General features: G+C 41.3%; 3 protein-coding genes across 3 annotated transcripts; 1 reads left to right on the top strand and 2 right to left on the bottom strand.

Annotated features, from left to right (window-relative positions):
- Nucleotides 1–783: 783 nt before the first annotated feature.
- LOC109462819 (ornithine carbamoyltransferase, mitochondrial-like) lies at nt 784–7,975 on the bottom strand. The gene is made up of 10 exons (XM_019759446.1): nt 7,774–7,975; nt 6,464–6,584; nt 5,749–5,830; nt 5,018–5,105; nt 4,392–4,545; nt 3,336–3,458; nt 2,857–2,910; nt 2,548–2,697; nt 2,057–2,194; nt 784–1,734 (listed from the first exon to the last, which is right to left on the bottom strand). Exons 1-10 carry the CDS (start codon nt 7,887–7,889, stop codon nt 1,675–1,677), a joined length of 1,086 nt encoding a protein of 361 aa, XP_019615005.1. The 5' UTR covers nt 7,890–7,975; the 3' UTR covers nt 784–1,674.
- A 542-nt stretch (nt 7,976–8,517) lies between these two features.
- LOC109462822 (N(G),N(G)-dimethylarginine dimethylaminohydrolase 1-like) lies at nt 8,518–11,907 on the top strand. The gene is made up of 5 exons (XM_019759450.1): nt 8,518–8,828; nt 9,853–9,949; nt 10,411–10,610; nt 11,054–11,197; nt 11,711–11,907. The coding sequence occupies exons 1-5, from the start codon at nt 8,526–8,528 to the stop codon at nt 11,810–11,812; spliced, it is 846 nt and encodes a 281-aa protein (XP_019615009.1). The 5' UTR covers nt 8,518–8,525; the 3' UTR covers nt 11,813–11,907.
- A 2,065-nt stretch (nt 11,908–13,972) lies between these two features.
- On the bottom strand, nt 13,973–18,851 carry LOC109462830 (basic phospholipase A2 Vb-2-like). Its single transcript, XM_019759463.1, has 4 exons — nt 18,669–18,851; nt 15,813–15,963; nt 15,192–15,397; nt 13,973–14,505 (listed from the first exon to the last, which is right to left on the bottom strand). Exons 1-4 carry the CDS (start codon nt 18,778–18,780, stop codon nt 14,297–14,299), a joined length of 678 nt encoding a protein of 225 aa, XP_019615022.1. The 5' UTR covers nt 18,781–18,851; the 3' UTR covers nt 13,973–14,296.
- Between the last annotated feature and the right edge of the window lie 1,175 nt (nt 18,852–20,026).

The raw sequence follows: 20,026 nt of genomic DNA, 5'->3' as shown, positions 1-20,026 counted from the left end.
TGTAAACATGCCTGTCCCTGGTGCTGAACACCATCCACACACTGGTTAACACACCTGTCCTTGGTGCTGAACACCATCTACACACTGGTAAACACACCTGTCCCTTGTACTGAACACCATCCACACACAGTTAAATACACCTGTCCTTAGTGCTGAACACCATCCGGATATCCACACTCAACTGTCCTTCGTGCTGAACACCATCCACACACAAGCAAACACACCTGTCCTTCGTGCTGAACACCATCCACACAGAACAAACCTATCCTTGGTGCTGGACACCATCCACACAGGTAAACACACCTGTCCTTGGTGTTGAACACCATCCGTATATCCACACTGAAGTTAACCCACCTGTCCTTGGTGCTGAACACTATCCGCACACAGAAACACACCTGTCCTTGGTGCTGAACACCATCCACAAGAAATTAACAGAACTTTCGATGGTGTTTAACATCACCCACGTACAGGTTACCACACAGTCACACACCATTTAAAGTTAAATACTATCCCCACACAAACAAACATACATAAATACAGAGGCTGAAATATTTAAAAAATCAGGCCTATTCAGAACTGTTTACAACAGGACTGTATTCACAGTACGACATGGCTGTTTCCTTGTTTTGTGAAGTCAGTGTAATCCATTGTACACCATGGTCTAAGCACAATGGTTCAGTACAACATTAATGTTACCCTATAACTAGTACAATATAAGATATCTTCACATCTGTAAGGACTTTTCTTAGATCTTTGCATTGTACACATACAGGCTACATTTTCTTTGAGTGCACAGAGTGGTCCCTACTTCAACTTGCTACTCCACACAATTAATGTATTTCAAAACTACCTATTAGTTCTAGATATAGATGGCACACATTGCGGATTTGTAATGCTCCATGTTTTACCATTGACATAAAACAAAGAACACTGCACAACTATTGTCTTCAGGAAGATTTAAATGATAATTGAATTTTAGACTGTCTTTGCCAGTTTACATTCATGTTTTCAAATTGGTACTAGTAGTTTGAAGTCAATTTTAGCATAGATTTTGTAATTTCCATATTATTGGGGGAAATTGCAATAACATGCATCATATTCACTGAGAAGTAAAAAAATTGCACTGGACTGAAAATTTTTATTTAGAAAAGGCCATTATACTAAATGCTAAGTAACCAACCTATTGCCCAACACAATGCATACAATTAACCAATTACATGCCATGATACAAATCAATATCTGACATGATGCAAACTAACTAATCAATCTGACCAATCACCTCCCATGATACAAATCAATCAACCAATGAAATGGTATGTTGCAATGCAGAGTAACCTGTCAGTCAACACTATCTATAGTGTTCCCATTTGATGAGAAATACAGGTATCAAAGAAGAAAAGAAAATATATGGAAGGAACTTGGGAGAAAAATTTGGATCAGAAGTCTTTTAAGTTTGATTTCAATTTTCACCACCGTCCCAAAAATAATTGGTTGTGTGTTTTTTGACAGAAGGCCTGGGTTGTATGTAGACAGGTGAAAATAAATGAGAAATTTGTCTTTTTATCTTGATTCTGTTGTACTTGTTCCATCACACTAATAACAGTAATTGTGTTTGCATCTCCAGCTTTTCACTGTAATTCTGAGCTACTCCAACAGGAGGCGTTGTTGTCACTCTCAGAAGTCTGGCTTTGGGGTCGTGCAGACATGGTCCTTCAGTAGTGACAGGATGACAGCCTGAAAAATAACCACAAAAATTACTTCTACTCCCTGTTTTATCTACTAGTATCCTCAATGGGGTCGTGTGGCGTAATGGCAGAGTGCTCGACTCGGAACCAAGAGGTCCCGGGTTTGAGTCCTGACATACCACCGATCTTGTGCCCTTGGGAAATGCACTTTACACAACTTTACCCACTTAACTCAAGTGAAAATGAGTGTTGTCCTGTCTGAGTGTTGTCCTGTCCTGTGTGGGACACAACACCAACAAATGGTGTCCTGTGCCTGTGTCCCATGTGTATTGTACTGTTACAATATCAGTAAATCAAACATAAAAGCTCACCATCACAGTCCACTTCCTGTTCTCTGCCTCGGGCCAGACCAGAGACCGGTCGCTGTAGAACACAGCATCATCTACCTCCTCCTGCTTTCTGGGCAGACAGTGCAGGAACACCCAGTCCTTAGCAGCTACCTCTCCTAACTGGAAGCGAAGGAAAATGTGTACAGGATGTGCAAAATGACTAACAAACTGGTGGGCTTACCAAGTACTAAGTAACTGATACCAGCCCAGAAAAGAACAAAAAATAGTCCTGCAATCAAATGTGCAGAGAATGAGTGTAACAAGTCCTTTGGGGTAATAAAGCTGGCTGCCACCGCGCCGCGTGCCTGTGAAGCTGGAGTGTTACGCGGAAGGGCAGATATACCAGCTATACCGATATAGATCTGATGCAGAAAAAGGAAGTGAAAACACTGTCACAGAGGCTTAAAATAAGTGTCTCAAGAGGAAATTTTCAGAATGCTTGGAAGTATGTAAGAATGCCATGATGCCTGTACCTTGTGAGTGACCTGGTATCCTTGGAAAGCCTTAAGTCTCTCCTGTTTCTCCTCCTCCTGCCCCATACTGATCCACGTGTCCGTCACCAGGACGTTAGCACCTTCACACGCGTCCCGCGGGTCGGTAGTGTGGTACATCTGCGTCCCGTACTGCAGGGAGTTTAAACTTATGTTGTAAGAAATTCTAAATGTTCATTAATTTAAAATGTTGTTGTTTTTTTTTTGCAAATAGTTAAAAAAAAAAAAGAAGCGGGGAAATCTGAGAACCCATAAACTAAATTGGCGTGGCCTAATGTCAAGATGCCGTACCTGTTTGGCCAGCTCCTCTGCATCTTTTGTCACATTTGGGTACGTCTCATAACCCTGTGTAGGTACATTAAGGAACATAGTTAGTCATTGTGTAATTGTACATGATTTAGAAGCTCAATGCATGACGGTGCTATGGTCCTACAGCAGAAAAGGTCACAAGCCAGAAATTACATCACTTGGCCCTAAAAATGTCTGAAAGTTTCATTCAGACATCATTCTGGCTCATTCCAATCTCTCTAGTGCACTAGTGAGAAAGGGTTGGGTAACGTACATTGTAAGAGCTGAGAAAAAGGGAAAAGGTGTAGGGGGAGACCCAGAGTCACCTACTAACTAAAGACAATCTGCGAAGTGACACTGACCTGCATGATACCAACAAATTGCAAAGGGCCATGGAGGCCCAAACACTATGGACTGAGGAGACTTTCTGGATTGGTTTGAGCAGTAATAAGTACGTAACTAAGGTGCAGAGAAGACAATACCTTTGGAGTGGCGATTTTCAGGTTGACCCCAAGTTTGGGAGCCCCCATCATGAAGGAGTGGATAATGTTGTTACCGTCTCCGACCCAGGCAACAGTCAGGCCTCTCAGGCTGCCAAAATGGTCCTAATATACAAATATTGTCTTTAGTTAAACCATGATGTATTAGAAAAACTCTGTAAATTCGTATACAAATATCTAAAGAAGAGAAAAGAAACATGTACAGCTTAGATATAGATAGAACATAGCACAGTTTGCCTAATCCTTATTTGTAACTTAAGAGTGCATTTAGCCCCACTGGGGCATGAATATGCAATAAACTTCATTGTCATTGTCAATATTAGATAGATCACAATGTCAGGCTGTATAAACATACATTGTGCTGTAAATCACTTTATATTTGCAGTAGCAACATTTCGTGGTCTGAGAAAAATGGACATGTTTGCACTGGTCACAGGCAAGACATGATTAAGGCTTATCCTGAAAACCAAATTCACTAGTCAGAAAAACATACAAAATTCCATCTACTATATGATGATTCTTTACAGACTTGACAAAAGTACAGAGACTTTCGTATGGTCTACTACAGCTAAGATCGAACAAAGCTAATAATGTACAGAATATATGTCAGTGGCTGCAATAGAGGTTTACCTTTTCTCTGACATGCAGTCTCTTAGAAGATTATGTGCTACATGCTGTATATAGCTAACACTTCTGAGAATAGTTTCATCAGGTTGGTAAAGTATAGGATACAGGAAGTTATCTTTTACACAACCACATTTTGTCACCTAAAGTGCTCACGTTTCGGTGTCTATCAGACACCTTTCTCAGAGCTTCTGACTGAAGCTTCCTCAGCCACGGGATTGGAATTGTGTTCTTGCTGCAAAAGTGCTACCTACATGAACATTGGCTACATATAGCAGCAAGAAGCAGAACTCCAGTCAGAAGCTCTGAGGAATGTGTCTGATAGACACCGAAACATCAGCACTTTAGGTGAGAAAATTTGGTTGTGTAAAAGAAAACTTCCTGTATCCTATAGCTGACACTGTTTAGTCTGACCTGTAGTGTTTGCATGTCTGCTAGGATCTGTAGTGGATGGTAGAGTTCAGACAGACCGTTAACAATAGGGACGCTTCCCTCTGCAGCCAAGGACTCCAGATCCTCATGTCCATACACTCTGGCCAGGATCAGGTCCACAAAACCTGACAAAACCCTGAAAATATCACAGGTAAAATTACTACTAATGTTACTACTATGTCATCCATGAATATTTCCATCTGGTTGGTTAGTCACTGAATAAAGAGACTCTTTTTACACAACCAAGTGTTATGTTCCATTTAGTTCATACCCTGGACTTGACAATACACACACTCACTTTCAATGTGAAACATACAATTCCAATGTCTGAATCTTAGTTTTGGAAAGCCACGCTTGCGGTGCATGCAAAACGTGTTTGAATTGTGCTAAATGGAACTTCTGTGAGAACTGTTAGAACCCCATGTGATACGGGTAGATATCGCATGGGTCGGGATACCCATATCAAAAATTATCTTTTACGCGGCTATGACAAGTTTTAAATAATGGTACTTCACATGGCAGTCCCTACATGTAGACATGCACACAAAAGATTGTTGCATGCATACTAGTAGTACCCACCAAAATTCACACACCACACAAACCCTTACTTGGCCGAGTCTTTAATGGTTTCGTTAACGCCCAGATGGATGTCATCGGGAGACAGGAAACATGGCTGACCACCCAGCAGACCCACACCTGTGGACACAACATGGCAATATTCAACAAGTGTGAATAGAATATTGCAATTGTGGTAAATAAGCATGCTGGCAGAACATAGTATGCCTGCCATGCCATTGTACTGACTAGATCAGAGCACTACGAACTCATGTAACTGATCAGGGCATTATGCACTGGAAAGGTATGTAAGTGAGAACTTCATGTTACTTGTGTCATTTAGCCTCTGTACACTTGAAGAAGCCACACAGGCGAAACCGGTCGTGTGACAGGTTGAATAAAAGTTCTAAACAGGAACTATGCGGCCCCAGATGTCTTACTGAGTGTTGACTGCGTGTGCAAGATGTCAGTTAGCTGAGGAATGAATCCTCTCGAATTCACATAGTATGCCTGCCATACCGAAGCGTAGGTGCCAAAATATTACATGACTACGAGTGTGTTTAAAAGCTAAGAGCAGGGAAACACAGCTGTCAGCTATGCCTGGTCATTACATGTACAGGTCAATGAGCAATTATGTCAAGCTGCTAATAAGTACTGTAGTAGTCCCCCAGTAGTCATTAAGGGTCACTTGGGCGGTCCTGTGCTGGAAGGCCTCCATCGCGGTATCCCTTTGATCTTAAGACGACAAAATTTTCCGTATTGACAATTCTGGGGTGTATCTTACCTGTCTCAGTAGACAGCCTGGTTCTGGTGCTTCTCTTCTGGAATATCAGACCAGCAGACTTGCCCACAAGGGGGGTATAAAGCTAGGGGAACAACAAGCTTACTGTTACTAAGTAGTCTATTCACAAACTTTATTTCAACTAGCCTGTGTGTTTCTTTTCACAGTGGTTTTAATTTGCTCATTGGAAGAAAGATATAAGGGTTTCGCAGTGTTTGAATTTGAAGATCTCTTTTTATTTGAACATATTCTCGCTCTTGTAGAATTCTTGGTTCTCCCATGGCTCAGACCCGCAGAAATAAAGAAAAAAAATTGGGTGCAAAGCTCCAAATCTGGCATGGGTGTACTAAGGTGTACAAATAGGTTACAATCATGCACCCAGTATTTTGAGCTATGCTGCACTCCTGTTGCCTTGAGTACATAAACCAGCATATCACGTTGGCAGAACGTACTGCACCTGCACAAAACCCTAATTTTTCACAGTTTTCGTTTGATCAATTGATGTTTGGTCAACATTGCACCAGAATTTTGCCTGTTGCAGACGACTTCTTTTCCGACACAAAATTTGGAAACTACAAACGAGATGTTAACCTTACACACGTGAATATGACCCTATTTTTTATATGAGATATTCTGCAGAAGTGCTATGCACAGTAAATTACAGTTTTTGCACAGGCACAGTACATTCTGCTGGCGTGCTCAACTGGCGCTACGTTACCTCTCCTGTTCCTTTGATCCTGGCCTTCAGGTCGGCTGCTGTCCACAGGAGCTGCTCAACCTCAGACGGCGAGAAATCTTTCAGCGTCAGGAAGTTCCGACCAACCATGGACGCATGGCCACTTTCATTAAAAAAAAATTGTGGTAGTTTGATTTATTGAAATTGCAACAGTACAATATATGTGGGACACAGGCAGCTGTTGCTGGTGTTGTGTCCCACAAGTAGAAACAAATACAGGACAGACAATACTCATTTTCACTTGAGTTAAGTGAGGAAAGTCGTGCAAAGTGCCTTTTCCAAGGGCACAAGATCCTGTTGTTGTAACAATTTTTAAAAGGTTTGTCAATGTAGGATTTTCATCTTAAAAAGGAGAATGTAACGTTATGATACTAGCACCTAAAATGTAGTCGTGTTACTAACACTAACATCGACTACAACCAAATGAACATTTAAATACATTTTACATGAGAACAAATAAAACATTTAGTAGTACCATATTCTACCTCCTTAAAAGTACCGAGGACATGATACAGTACACACAAAAAAGACATGTCTCAATCCATAGTTAGTATCAGGCACTCCCTCAGCAAAACTGAGGGTAATGCAATGTAAACCCGAATTAAGAGTCGCCACGGCTAGGCACAGCCCAACATGTGCGACAACAGCTTCGCCCACCAAATTAAAATACTTGTTAATAAATCATGCCTAAAACAATTCCTAGAAACATGTACACAAATGTAATATCATTTTAAGTTATTTATGTACTAAGGTTAACATAATGGTTACTCAAAGCACCATATAGAGGAGGGTGATTTAACATGGTTCAGCCCAACATGTGCGACAACAGCCCCGCCCACCAAATGACAGTAAATCATACCTAAAGCAGTTCCTAGAAACATGTAATACCATTTAAGTAATTCATTTAGGGTTAAGATAATAGTTACTTAAAGCACCATATAGGATCATATAGAGTAGGCCTGAAGGGTGATTTAACATACAGTCCAACGTGACCAACATGTGTGACAACAGCCCCGCCCACCAAATAAATTATACCTAAAGCCAGAAACGTGTGATATCATTTTAAGTAATTCATTTAGGGTTAAGATTACAGTTACTTAAATCACTATATAGTGTGGCGTGATGTTTCATATAATATTATAAACGTCCTGTAGATTGTCGACCGGCCTCGTCAAATCTAAAGCCAAAAGGATTTGACAGAAAATTCTTTCTGGATAGCACTTCAGTGTTGTTTGGATAACAGTTTGGGATTCCCGAAATCAGGAATGGCAAGATGACGACGTCAAACGTACCTCATGTGTCTTTCCCAACGCTTCTGGCCGAGAACTTGGGTCACAGGAATCACGGTTTGTCTGAAAATACCCGAAACGAGAGAATTTTGACGCGCAGCAAATCTAAGTAGCGCCATGATGCTAGCAACTGTGACCTTTGACACGTCGATCAGCTGTTCGTTTTCGTCAGAAGGGGGCGGAGCTTTCTCCAAGCAGATGTGGGTAGGGGAAATCGCATCATAAAAAAAATGGCATCATAAGGCCACAGTAAGTAATTTCCATGGATAACATCAGCACGCGTATTACTTTTTGCCTAATTCTTGAAAAAAAGAAATTTTTGTTGCCCTCTGACAGTGGTCAACATGCCGAAAATGGGCAAAGATTTCTGTTGCCATGCCGGAACGTGGATGGCAGATAAATATGAAGAGAGGAGACAAGACAAGGCTCTGATTTAATGTTTTGTCTTTTGCTTTGATGCAGTAAATGTATTTCATTCCTTTTATATGTGATCGGTTACTCAGTTACTCAAAAAGCAACTGGATATGAGTTTGGAAACGGTCAGACAAGGACAAACAAGACCCAAGCTCCTGTTCTGAAACAATAGGAGCTTTTGACTACTAGTATTTTGCATCATCCTTGTCTGGACTTGTCTAACTTTTGTTTTGGACTTCAGAAAAAATTGTCTTCACTTATTTGCATACCAATCAATAGTTCGTGCTTATAAATAACCTGAAATCCTGTCATATTTTCATTCTCCGACAAACCTAGCGAGGATGTCCACAGCCCGATTCACCCGCGCTATTGTCCGCCAGATTCCCGACTCCATTCGGGACCACTCGGAGGCCCACAAATATAATGCAAAACACGGCCTTCCACCAGTGGAGCCGATAGACCTGGAACAAGCACGCGAAGACCACGCGATTTACACACAGACCCTGCGGGACCTGGGACTGGACGTGACCGTGTTACCAGCAGATGAGTCTCTGCCAGACTGCCCGTTCGTGGAGGACACCTGTGTGATAGCCGGCAACAGGGCACTGCTGACTCGGCCGTTTTCAGAGACTAGAAGGGGAGAGGTAAGGCGTTATCTTATAATCTCCAAGCAGATCCCTTTCGGTGGGCAAAAAGACAGTTTCAAATTGGCCAGGCAGCATCCATTAGCCAGGGAAGGTCGCCGGCCACCGACGGGGGTAGCGACAAAAAAAACGGCCGTATAAAAGGCTAACGATCATTCCCCCATGCCCACAACCTCTGCTTGGAGAGTAGTTATCTTACGCTTTAATCCAGCCTCAGAGTCCTTATTTTCTGTGTCTCAAGATTCCGTAGCATTAGCCTGGGTGCCAGACCCATGGCACACTGGACGCAAAGTATCTCAGTGAGAGGTAAAAAAAGTCGTTATCTTTGATTTGATTTATTGAAATTGCAATACACACGGAACAGAGGCTGCTGTTGCTGGTGTTGTGTCCCGCACATAGAAACAAATACTGGACAGACAATACTCATTTTCACTTGAGTCTAGTGGGCAAAGTCGTGTAAAGTGCCTTTCGCAAGGGCAAAAGATCGGTGGCATGCCGGGACCTCTTGATATCTTACGCTTTAATCCAGCCTGGTATTCTTTATTTTCTGTGTCTAGATTCCGTAGCTTCCTCTAGTATATGCTTGTATTTGTAAAGGATACGGAAAAGGTACGGGGCGGGATATGAGTGTTTTCCTTCGGTAAACATAATAAGATAGAGGAGACCCGATCACTATATGACCATGAACTTGACATTACAATTAGTCCCCTTTGGTCATGATTATGTTTACCGATGGAAAACATATTGTTTTTACTCAGTTTCCTCTTCTTCTTCTACAGTGACCTATGGCCTGACCAATGACATGATTTGTTGACGTCTGTCACCATGGTGACTAGTGTTGGGTTACATAATGTTGCAATTTCATGGTCTGCTCTGCTCCTGTTACCATATACTCGTAGTACGTGTATGTGAATGTGTTTGAGTAAGAGTCAACAGAGCAGACCATGTCCGAAGGTAAACATTATGCATTTGCTTTGCAAATGTTACTTCTCTAATATTATTTATATTTCTTTCTCCTCTAAAGGTCGCCGCTGTGAAGGAAGCATTGATCAATCTTGGACTGGAGGTACATCAAGTCGATGATGACGTCATTCTGGAGGGCGGTGCCGTTCTTTTCACTGGTTCGTTGCTGATATTAAAATAATGTTTGTAGTTTGTAGTCACGGCCTCATCACAAAAAAATAAACTAGAGAAGTAACATTTGCAAAGCAAATGTAGAATGTTTACCTTCGGACATGGTCTGCCCTGGTAATTTTTACTCAAACACATTCACATACTAGTACATGTACTAGAAGTATATGGTATCAGGAGTACAGCAGATCATGAAATTGCAACATTATGTAACCCAACACCAGTCACCATGGTGGCAGACGTCAACAAATCATGCCAGTGTCCAGGTCAGACTTAGTGTTTGGAACAGAAGAGGAGGAAGAAACTGAGTAAAAACAACATGTTTTCCTTCGGTAAACATAATTAGTACGGTAACCATAACACCGCATTGTCAACCGCTTTATTTTGTATCCCATTTGTTGTGTTGGAAATTACAGTTTAAACTTGCTTCATAAACTTCATTGTCATTTAGGACACGAGTTCTTCGTCAGCGACTCGCCGGTGTGCGATGTCAAGCCTGGTGCCGAGTTCATGCGGAAGACGTTCCCGGAGTATCCGGTACACGTTATCCCCCTGGCCGAGCCCGAGTACCACCTGAAGGCGGTCGTCTGTATGGCAGCGCCGGGAGTCATGGCTGTGTGTAAGAACCGATGGGGCAAAATCGCGTGGCAGGTCTGCACAGGATCCATTTCATTTTCATTTGAAACTGTTCTTCAATTCTTTATTATCATACCAACATTGCAAACATTATAGTATTGCCTGAACTGCTGAATGACATTGGTATTTACAATCAATACATTAAAAACACATAACATTACATTGCATTATATGAATATATACATACTACTGATATGAAACTGTACATCCCAGGCATAGCAAGTTCTGATTATACAGTCTGATTGTAACAATGCAATACACGTAGGACAAATACAGCTGTCGCTGGTGTTGTGTCCCACACACAGAAACAAATGGAGAACAGGAAAATTCTTATTTGCACTCGAGCTAAGTGAAAAAAAGTCGTGTAAAGTGGCTTTTCCAACAGATAGTACCTAGCTAAGCCGCTCAGCCATCCCTGCCATACTTATTTATTCAAAACAATTCTGAACACATTTCAGGCTATCCAGGAAAAGTCTGAGTTCACTTATGAAGCCATTTGGACACCAAACCGTCGATTCATCGATGACCACACCTGCAACGTCATCTATTTCAACGGGAACCTCATCCACTGTACGAGGGAAGATGGGCCTAGGAGTGTGAAGGTTTGTTGAGTCAACATGCTCTTAGTTATATGAATGAATGAATGAATGAATGAATGAATGAATGAATGAATGAATGAATGAATGAATGAATGAATGAATGAATGAATGAATGAATGAATGAATGAATGAATGAATGAATGAATGAATGAATGAATGAATGAATGAATGAATGAATGAATGAATGAATGAACAGAAATCATATAAACATAAATCCCAAGTCCGAATCGAAAGGTCAGACTGGAAACATCAAATGAATTAAAGAACTTAACTTAATTCAAAGTTGTACATAACATAGATGTTTAATTGCAAAATCATGCCCGAAGGCTAAATATAACATAATCGGTACATTAGAGTCAAAAGTCAACAGTTCTATACCTGTAGCTCTTTGATCCAATACAAAGAAATCTATTTTAGCAAGCAAATGAATAAGTTTAGAATAACGGAGGTTTGTATACATGTATTTATATATTAAGGACACAGACTTACTGGGTATTTGATTTTCACCTATTGCAGATTTTTGCTTCGAAGTTACCCCAGCTGAACCGAGTGCAGGCGACTGTTGGTGAGCTGATGAACGTTGACTCTGGGCTGTCCTGCTGCTCCCTCATATTCTAACCATTAAAGTCATCCAATGCAGTTTAGGGCTTGGGACCCCGATTTTTCAAAGTCAATATTCTAGTTGTTTATCTACATACTGAGTTGAAGCCACACTATCCCAATGTATATGGACCCTCGTGGAGCAAAAATTCCCGAAATTCTGATGGAAAATGGTTCCTGGAAGGGCCCTTGGCTGATTTTGGGGGTACCTCCCAGAAAATAAAGGACTCATCTTGGGGCTTGTTTCTGCAGTTGTAAAAGCCCAAGGTATGAAATACTGACTCAAATGTGCTAATGTGAAGCAGTATGTGTCAATATCACAAAGATTGCCTTTATTAAGAAAATTTCAATTTTTGCTGCTACGAAATCACATTGGGTGACTTTAAAGTCATCCAATGCAATTTCAGGGCCAAAAAATTACGGTGAATTTAATGGTGATTTTACTACTGTTAATCTTTTTTTTCTTTCACTGACGTAACTCTGAATACGATGATGTCTTATATACATGTCTGCCAAATGTTAGGTGCAGTTTCAAATGTCAATTACTAGCGTCGGTATAATATCTCACACAGTGTAGGACGTATATTTGAAATTGTTTCAGTTACATGTCATTTGCTGCTCAGTTATTTCATGGAGTTAAAAGACACATGTTTTTATACCTCCATGGTTATTCCGAATAACTAGTAACTGAAGAAGTAAACAGCACTACTTTATTGGTATTGGCTTAGATGGATATACTTATAGATGGTATCTGGACACAATAGAGGTGCATTTTAAGTATCGATGCTTGTGTGATTAGGTATGGGTATATTCGACTTACATTTCATTACTTGTATTAAAACATTTTTTCGTCATTAAAGGTGGGACATATCATTTAAGTGGTGCTTGTCTTTGATCTCGGCTTGAATGGCATAGTTAACATAAACACCACATACAACAAGCATTCAACTGCAGCTGTTGTCAACAGTTTTTATTGTCTGCCTGGTTTTTACTCCTAAAAATCTACACATGACAATTTTTGCTGCTACGAAATCACATTGGACGTCAACCAATGCAATTTCAGGGCAAAAACTACGGTGAATGTAATGGTGACTTTAGTAACTGTTAATCTTTATCTTTCACTGGCATAACTCTGAATACGATTATGTATTATAAACATGTCTGCCAAATGTTAAAGCGTAGTTTTAAATATCAATTACTATCGTCGGTATAATATCTCACACAGTGTAGGACGTATATTTGAAATTGTTTCAGTTACATGTCACTTGCTGCTCAGTTATTTCATGGAGTTAAAAGACACATGTTTTTATACCTCCATGGTTATTCCGAATAACTAGTAACTGAATAAGTAAACAGAACTACTTAATTAGTATTGGCTTAGATGGATATAATAATGGTATCTGGATACAATAGAGGTGCATTGGAAGTATCGAAGCTTGTGTCATTAGGTATGGGTATATTTGACTTACATTTAATTACTTGTATTAAAACATTTTTTCGTCATTAAAGATGGGACATATCATTTAAACGTGGTGCTTGTCTTCAATCCTGTTAGTATCTTGGCTTGAATGATACAGTCTCTGGGCCGTTGATATATTGTGAAAATTAAGGACAGTGTCGCCCTAAGAGCCACGTTCGCTCTGCCCAGACGCCCATTTTTTTATTAACTTACAAAGAACTGGTGGCATCATGTAAATTTCCAAATTATGTGGCATTATTTGAACTTCCAAATTATTGCAATGTCAAAATACTTAATGTCAAAATGTTCAATAATATGATAATAAGAAAAATGCCTTTTCCACACACATGAGATATTTAGCAATATTCGAAAAGTGAAATCTTGGAAATTATCAATCGATTTTTGAAATTCATTGTGTTTGTACATTTTAGACTCAATCCAAACAGCGACGTTTGTAGCCGGCATATTAATTGCCATAAAGTTTCATTCATTCATTCATTGATTCAGCAAGTGTCTTTATTTAATGTAAGGAAGCATTTAGAGAGTTAAGACCATTGGTTGGTTGGTTGGTTGGTTGGTTGGTTGGTTGGTTGGTTGGTTGGTTGGTTGGTTGGTTGGTCGGTCGGTCGGTCGGTCGGTCGGTCGGTCGGTCGGTCGGTCGGTTGGTTGGTTGAACAAAATTGTCAATACATTAAATTTGCAATACCATACGTATTTTATTAACATGAACATTACATACAATGCATTAGCATTCAACTGCAGCTATTGGCAACAGTTTTTATTATTAACAGTTTTTATTATTAACAGTTTCTACTCGGATTTTAAAATCTGCATTTGACAGTTGTGGTATTTGAGTTGAGAAGATCACCAACTGATATAATGTATGCAAATTACATAAGGACATTATCTACATAACTAATGTACATGTACCTCTAGTTAGTATGTGTCAGTCATAAAAGTTAACGTCATTTCTCGAAAGGTATGAGGTCGTGGAACTCAAGTTTTTAAGATTCCAATCCGATGGAAATTGGCACGTAAGATGTCTACGGATTACTAAGTTGAGTCTTGTCTTGTCCAGTAGGACGACTAGCGTTTTGTGGCGGAACTGCAGGCGTACACGTCTTCTCCACGTTGATTGCGCGATGTCTGACGTCATATTTACTCCGACCAAGACAGAGCGCAAAGTTTTTGTTACAGTCGCACAGCTGTCTTCTGCACAGGGCAGTCTTCTTGTCTCCAAACTGCCTTTCACCTAGATAAAAGAGAAAACATCAGGGTGCGTTTGTTTAACATCATCATTGAATGAAGACCTTTATTGTACACACATATCCGCTGGGTTAAGTACAGGCCACAGTAAAAGGATGGTATACAGATAACGTTACATATATACATACATCGTCAAGTAACTACAATTAAGTAAATTAAGTTATTTTAATTGGTTTCTTCTCGTTTTTTAGTAATGGTGAAAAGGTAAGAACAGGTATGTTTCAATATAGAGGGTTTGTCTAAGCTCATTAGAAATATAGTTTGGGCAAAAGTTTGGACGAAAGGGTACAGCCTGGCCAAATTGATACTGTCTATGCAGCCACCGAAAGATCTGCTTGGAGATTAATTACTAGTAGTGTTATGCGATCTTGGTGGAGGGGCTGACGAGCACGGGGAGGTCCTTAAGGAACGCAAGAGGACTCAGGGTTCCCATGGCAAGAACCTCCAGACTGCAGAGTTTCTGCATCACACAATCAGACTCTATAACAGTCAAATGCTGAAACAGTTTTTATGTGTTGTACATACAGTAATTGTCGGGTATCTGTATGTTCTGTCCTACATTGTATTTCCATGTATATGTAAGGTCAGCACAATTCAACGGTCCATAATTTTTCATGTACTGCTGCTATGCTGACCACTGTTTTAAATAAGGAATAAAGAAAAAGAACTCACCGCATTGAATCTTGACCTTCTCTGCTTGCTTCGGTGCCTTGGAGACGCCCGGAGACACGTTTACCCACGTGGTGCTGAATACGGACATACATGAGTCGTACGTGTACCGGTACGTGGCGATATACGGAAAGGGGATGAGCCCGAGCAGATACGGCGGGCAGCGACGCATCTGGTCGTCAAAACACCTGTCGTGGTCTCGGCAGCATCTGAGAAGTTTTAAGACATAACGTAACGTTAGAGTTTTTCTTTTTAGCTTCTTATCTATAGAGAGACGCCGCGTGCCCGCGAAGCTGGTATGTCACGACACCTGTGCTTAGCCCAATGGAGCAAAAATGTACAATAAAAATGAACCATTTGTTAAAAGCTCCATTTGTTCTTACACCAACTGTTGTTGATGTCTGTCACCATGGTAACTGGTGTTGGGTTACATATTGTTGCAATTTTATAGTAGGAAGGATTTAGAGTCCAGTGTCACCATATATGTATGAGTGTGTTTGAGTAAGAACAAGGATATTATACAGAGCAGACCATATGTGAAGGTAAACATTATGAATTTGCTTTGCAAACGTTACCTTTCTAGTTAGTATTCATTACTGTTTTTCTGAATAAAAAAGTACTTACTGGTCTGTGGCGTCTATCGCCGCGTGTTTCATGTCGCCGCCCGGCCCGCAGAAGCAGCCGTAGTCGATGTAGTCTGACGGGAACCGCCCGGTGGCGCACATCATCATGTTACCGAGCTGGATGAGATTCCTTCTGCCGTGCTGGTGTGTTTCTGGGGGCAAAGGTATGGAAAATATCAATCTCCAATCCGATCATATGGTGGCATGGTGGCAAGGCAGTATCATATATCTTGTGCAATTTGTATATGAAATAGTTTAGTGTAATTCTGACGGGAACCGCCCGGTGGCGCACATCATCATGTTACCGAGCTGGATGAGGTTCCTTCTGCCGTGCTGATGTATTTCTGGGGATGATGTGCAAAAGTATGGAAAACATTAACATCCAATCAGATCATACAGTACAACCAGAACTAGCCTTTCTCTGCCATCCCATGCATGTTTCTGGGGATGATAGGCAAAGGTATTGAAAACATTAATCTCCAATCAGATCATATGGTGGCATGGTGGCAAGGCAGTATCATATATCTTGTGCGATTTGTATATGAAATAGTTTCATGTAATTCTGACGGGAACCGCCCGGTGGCGCACATCATCATGTTGCCGAGCTGGATGAGATTCCTTCTGCCGTGCCGGTGCGTTTCTGGGGATGATATGCAAAAGTATGGAAAACATTAATCTCCAATCAGATCATATGCTGGCAAGGCATGGGGTCGTGTGGCGCGTTCGGCTCAGGACCTATAGGTCCCGAGTTCGATCCCCACCCACGTCACCGATGTTGTGCCCTTGGGAAAAGGCACTTTACACGACTTTCCTCACTTCACTCAGGTGTAAATGAGTACCTAGCTTCGGTTAGAAGACGTCCCTCGGATAGGACGTTAACTGGAGGTCTCGTGTTTGGAGAGAGCCACACCCCACGCACCTTAAAGATCCCACCACACCTTACGAAAAAGAGTAGGAACATGCCCCGGTGTGCGATGGTACAAATTCTACAAAAAGCCCTGGAATTCTCAATTTTATGCTAGCCTGAGTGTCAGCCTTGTTACTAGTTAGCTTTCGTCCGCTCCCCAAGATCCGCTCCGGAAGATCCGTTGGCGGGGAGCGGATCTTGGGAAGCGGACGAAAGCTAACAAGGCTGACACTCACTTTAGGCTCCAGCGGATACAAGGAATGCAAAGGAAGACACGGTGTGAATCTGCTCAGTATGCTAAAGGGAGGCCAGACATTAGCTATAGTATACACAGCTTCATACACACACATACGGATATACGTGTACCTAAGCACACACACTCACAAACAACAGACACGCACGTACAGTTACAAAAACACATTTTCATTTTCTATGCCGAGTCATGAGCCATTGATTGCTTGTGTCACGCTGGGTGATTTGGGACCAATTAACTTTTTTGCTACACAAACAGTACTGCGTACAAAACAACAAACGTGACTTTTGAGGCTAAAGTTTATGACCATGCATGCAATCTATGTTGAAGAGAAAATACAGTGTAGTTAAATCTACACATTTCGTGTGGTTGCATAACAGATGTTGGCTTCAGGGGTGCCAAAGAATTTATCAGAATTTTACGGAATTCATACGATCCTTACTAGGAAGCATACGAAGTTTACGGAATACATAAGATCCTTACTAGAAACATACGAAGTTTACGGAATATTATATATAGGATCCTTACTAGGAAACATACGAAGTTTTCGGAATACATAGGATCCATGACGCGGAATACATACGATCCTTACTAATTTGGTGACTTGCACCACGATTACGTGACATCGGCAGCAAATGCAAGATGGCGGAATATAATAGCGATGTTCTTCCTACAATATCTTGGTTTCAAAGACTTTTAAGGGCTTGTCCTGCCCTGCTAAATCCCAAACAGCACTTATGCGGACCTCTTTCATGACATAGTAGCCTGTATTTTAGATCAAATAGCAGGGCGATGCTGGGAAACGGTGGAACCGGTGATCACTGAGACAAGTCACCAAATGACCCCAAATTATAATTAGTAATGATCGTATGTTTCCGCGTAATGGATAGCATGTATTCCGTAAACTTCGTATGTTTCTAGTAACGATCGTATGAATTCCGTAAAATTCTGATTAATTCTTTGGCAACCCTGGGATTACGCAGTCTAATTCAGAGAGCTATAATAAATTAATTGCCGATAGAATTCAGGTACATGCATGTATTTATAATTAGAACCCAAAGAGGTCATAACCTCTCTGTATAACCCCATGACAGTTTAAAACGACCGCATAACCAGTAAACATTTAGATGTAACGGTTGTGTATAATGTACAAACTGCGTAAGACAGGACCGTGAGGTTTGAATCACTCACACTGGGATGGACCACTACTCTTTTCTACAAGTGTGGTAGGATCAAGTCATAACCTCACTGGAAAATCCATGGCAGTTTAAAACGACCGCATTACCAGTAAACATATGAGCGTAACGCAACAGTTTTGCACATACAGTAAGTACAATCTGCGTAAGACAGGGCTGTAAGGTGTGATCCACTCACACTGGGATGGACCCCTACACTTTTCGATAAGTGTGGAAGGGTCGAGTCGTGGCTGTCCTAAAATTTCCTCAAACAGGAGACCCCGGCTGTACTAACTAGTATGTCCCATCTTTGAGGACGTCCCTAATCAAAACTTGGTGCTCATTTTCACCCGAGTGGAGTGAGGAAATAGGTAATAAGTGCAGTCTCCAAATGACACAACACTGCGTTCGACCTGCTTGGGATTCGAGCCCCAAACAATTTGGATCCAACAACGCTAACCCTACCCACAATACCACTTTGCCACCTGTTAGTGTTACGAAAATGAAGACACTGGTCCTTACCTCCTGCGCAAATCGCGACGCACACAAGCAGAAACATCAATAAAACACGTAGACTGTTTCTCAGAGAGGGAACTTGAACACTAAAACGCGCCATTCTCACCAGCAAGCTCATGACGATGTGAGGAAGGGACGGAAACGAGAAAAAAACTCTACGTGTCTTTACCTAAATATGGCAACCTTGTCAAACCGGTTGTACCAGAATGTGTGTTGCCGAAACAAGAAACATCATTAGTATGTAAATAGGACATGGTGTCTGTGGTACATGTAACGCACCGGATTGTTCTTCAGAAAGGTTTGCAACTGTCTGAAGTTTTGTAACGATGTAATACAAAATGGATTTAGCCATGACAAATAAAAACTAATCTACATTCAACCACCATTTCCACCGATTATTCACAATCTTCAGCACACACACACCACACACACGCGCACGCACGCACACACACACACATATACAGCACACACACACACACATAATGGCGTTACTCATATACACACAAACACACACACACACACACACACACACATGAACACACACAAACACGCACACAAACATGCACACACACACACACACACACACACACACACACACACATACACACACACATTAGCACTCACGCACGCACGTACGTACGCACACACACACACACACATAAACACACACAAACATGCACACACAACACGCGCACACACACATACGAACACACACAACACGCGCACACACACAAACATGCACACTCAACACGCGCACACACACACGCACACACACACACACAACAGCCCTCACGCACGCACATTTAAATCAGTTACAAAGTTCTGGACTTGTTCTTGGGTTTTATCCAACTTTATCCCTCTGTAACCTCAACCAACCTTCCCATCCAACTAAGGCCATCCACACAGACGTCATTGCTCCAACCCTTCGTCTTAATAATTGGGCCATTTGGGACTAGTTTGTCTGAATGACGCAAATCACCATGTCCTGGACAGCAGATGGGGCCACCTTCTCTTCATTGTAACTTGAACGGTCTGTAATCTGATTTCCGTTGTGCGGACGCCAGCCTATTGTATTGGGAAAACGGAAAAGGCTATTTATGCACCGTGACGAGTTTTAACTATTTTCGGGAGACTTTTTGTTGTTGTTTTTGTTATTAAAATGGCCTATTTATACCGAAACAGGTTACTCACTTTGTTCAGAGCTCGAAATCCCACCTGCATGTGCATGCAGATCAGTACAGGTAGAATTGTAGCTTTGAAAATATCCCGACATCTACCCGTACCTAAGCTGCACTGATCCATGTACTGGGTATATGCGGATTAGTGCAGGTAAAATTGGAGCTGTGCAGGTATTTCTGAAGTCT

The sequence above is a fragment of the Branchiostoma belcheri genome, unplaced genomic scaffold, assembly GCF_001625305.1.
Source record: "Branchiostoma belcheri isolate BF01 breed outbred unplaced genomic scaffold, Haploidv18h27 scaffold12, whole genome shotgun sequence".
In the NCBI taxonomy this organism is placed as follows: Eukaryota; Metazoa; Chordata; class Leptocardii; order Amphioxiformes; family Branchiostomatidae; genus Branchiostoma; species Branchiostoma belcheri.
Note: the sequence above shows the minus strand (reverse complement) of the source record. Positions and strands in the feature narration are given on the sequence as shown.

Coding starts and splice junctions, on each gene's coding strand:
- LOC109462830 (XM_019759463.1), bottom strand. CDS start 18,780: ATGAGCTTGCTGGTGAGAATGGCGCGTTTTAGTGTTCAAGTTCCCTCT. Junction 15,398..15,812: donor GCGATAGACGCCACAGACCA/GTAAGTACTTTT, acceptor AAAACTTCTCAG/ATGCTGCCGAGACCACGACA. Junction 14,506..15,191: donor GAAGGTCAAGATTCAATGCG/GTGAGTTCTTTT, acceptor TCTTTTATCTAG/GTGAAAGGCAGTTTGGAGAC.
- LOC109462822 (XM_019759450.1), top strand. CDS start 8,526: ATGTCCACAGCCCGATTCACCCGCGCTATTGTCCGCCAGATTCCCGAC. Junction 9,950..10,410: donor CGGTGCCGTTCTTTTCACTG/GTTCGTTGCTGA, acceptor ATTGTCATTTAG/GACACGAGTTCTTCGTCAGC. Junction 11,198..11,710: donor ATGGGCCTAGGAGTGTGAAG/GTTTGTTGAGTC, acceptor CACCTATTGCAG/ATTTTTGCTTCGAAGTTACC.
- LOC109462819 (XM_019759446.1), bottom strand. CDS start 7,889: ATGGCGCTACTTAGATTTGCTGCGCGTCAAAATTCTCTCGTTTCGGGT. Junction 5,106..5,748: donor CAGGCTGTCTACTGAGACAG/GTAAGATACACC, acceptor TTGTGTCCACAG/GTGTGGGTCTGCTGGGTGGT. Junction 2,698..2,856: donor CAGAGGAGCTGGCCAAACAG/GTACGGCATCTT, acceptor AACTCCCTGCAG/TACGGGACGCAGATGTACCA.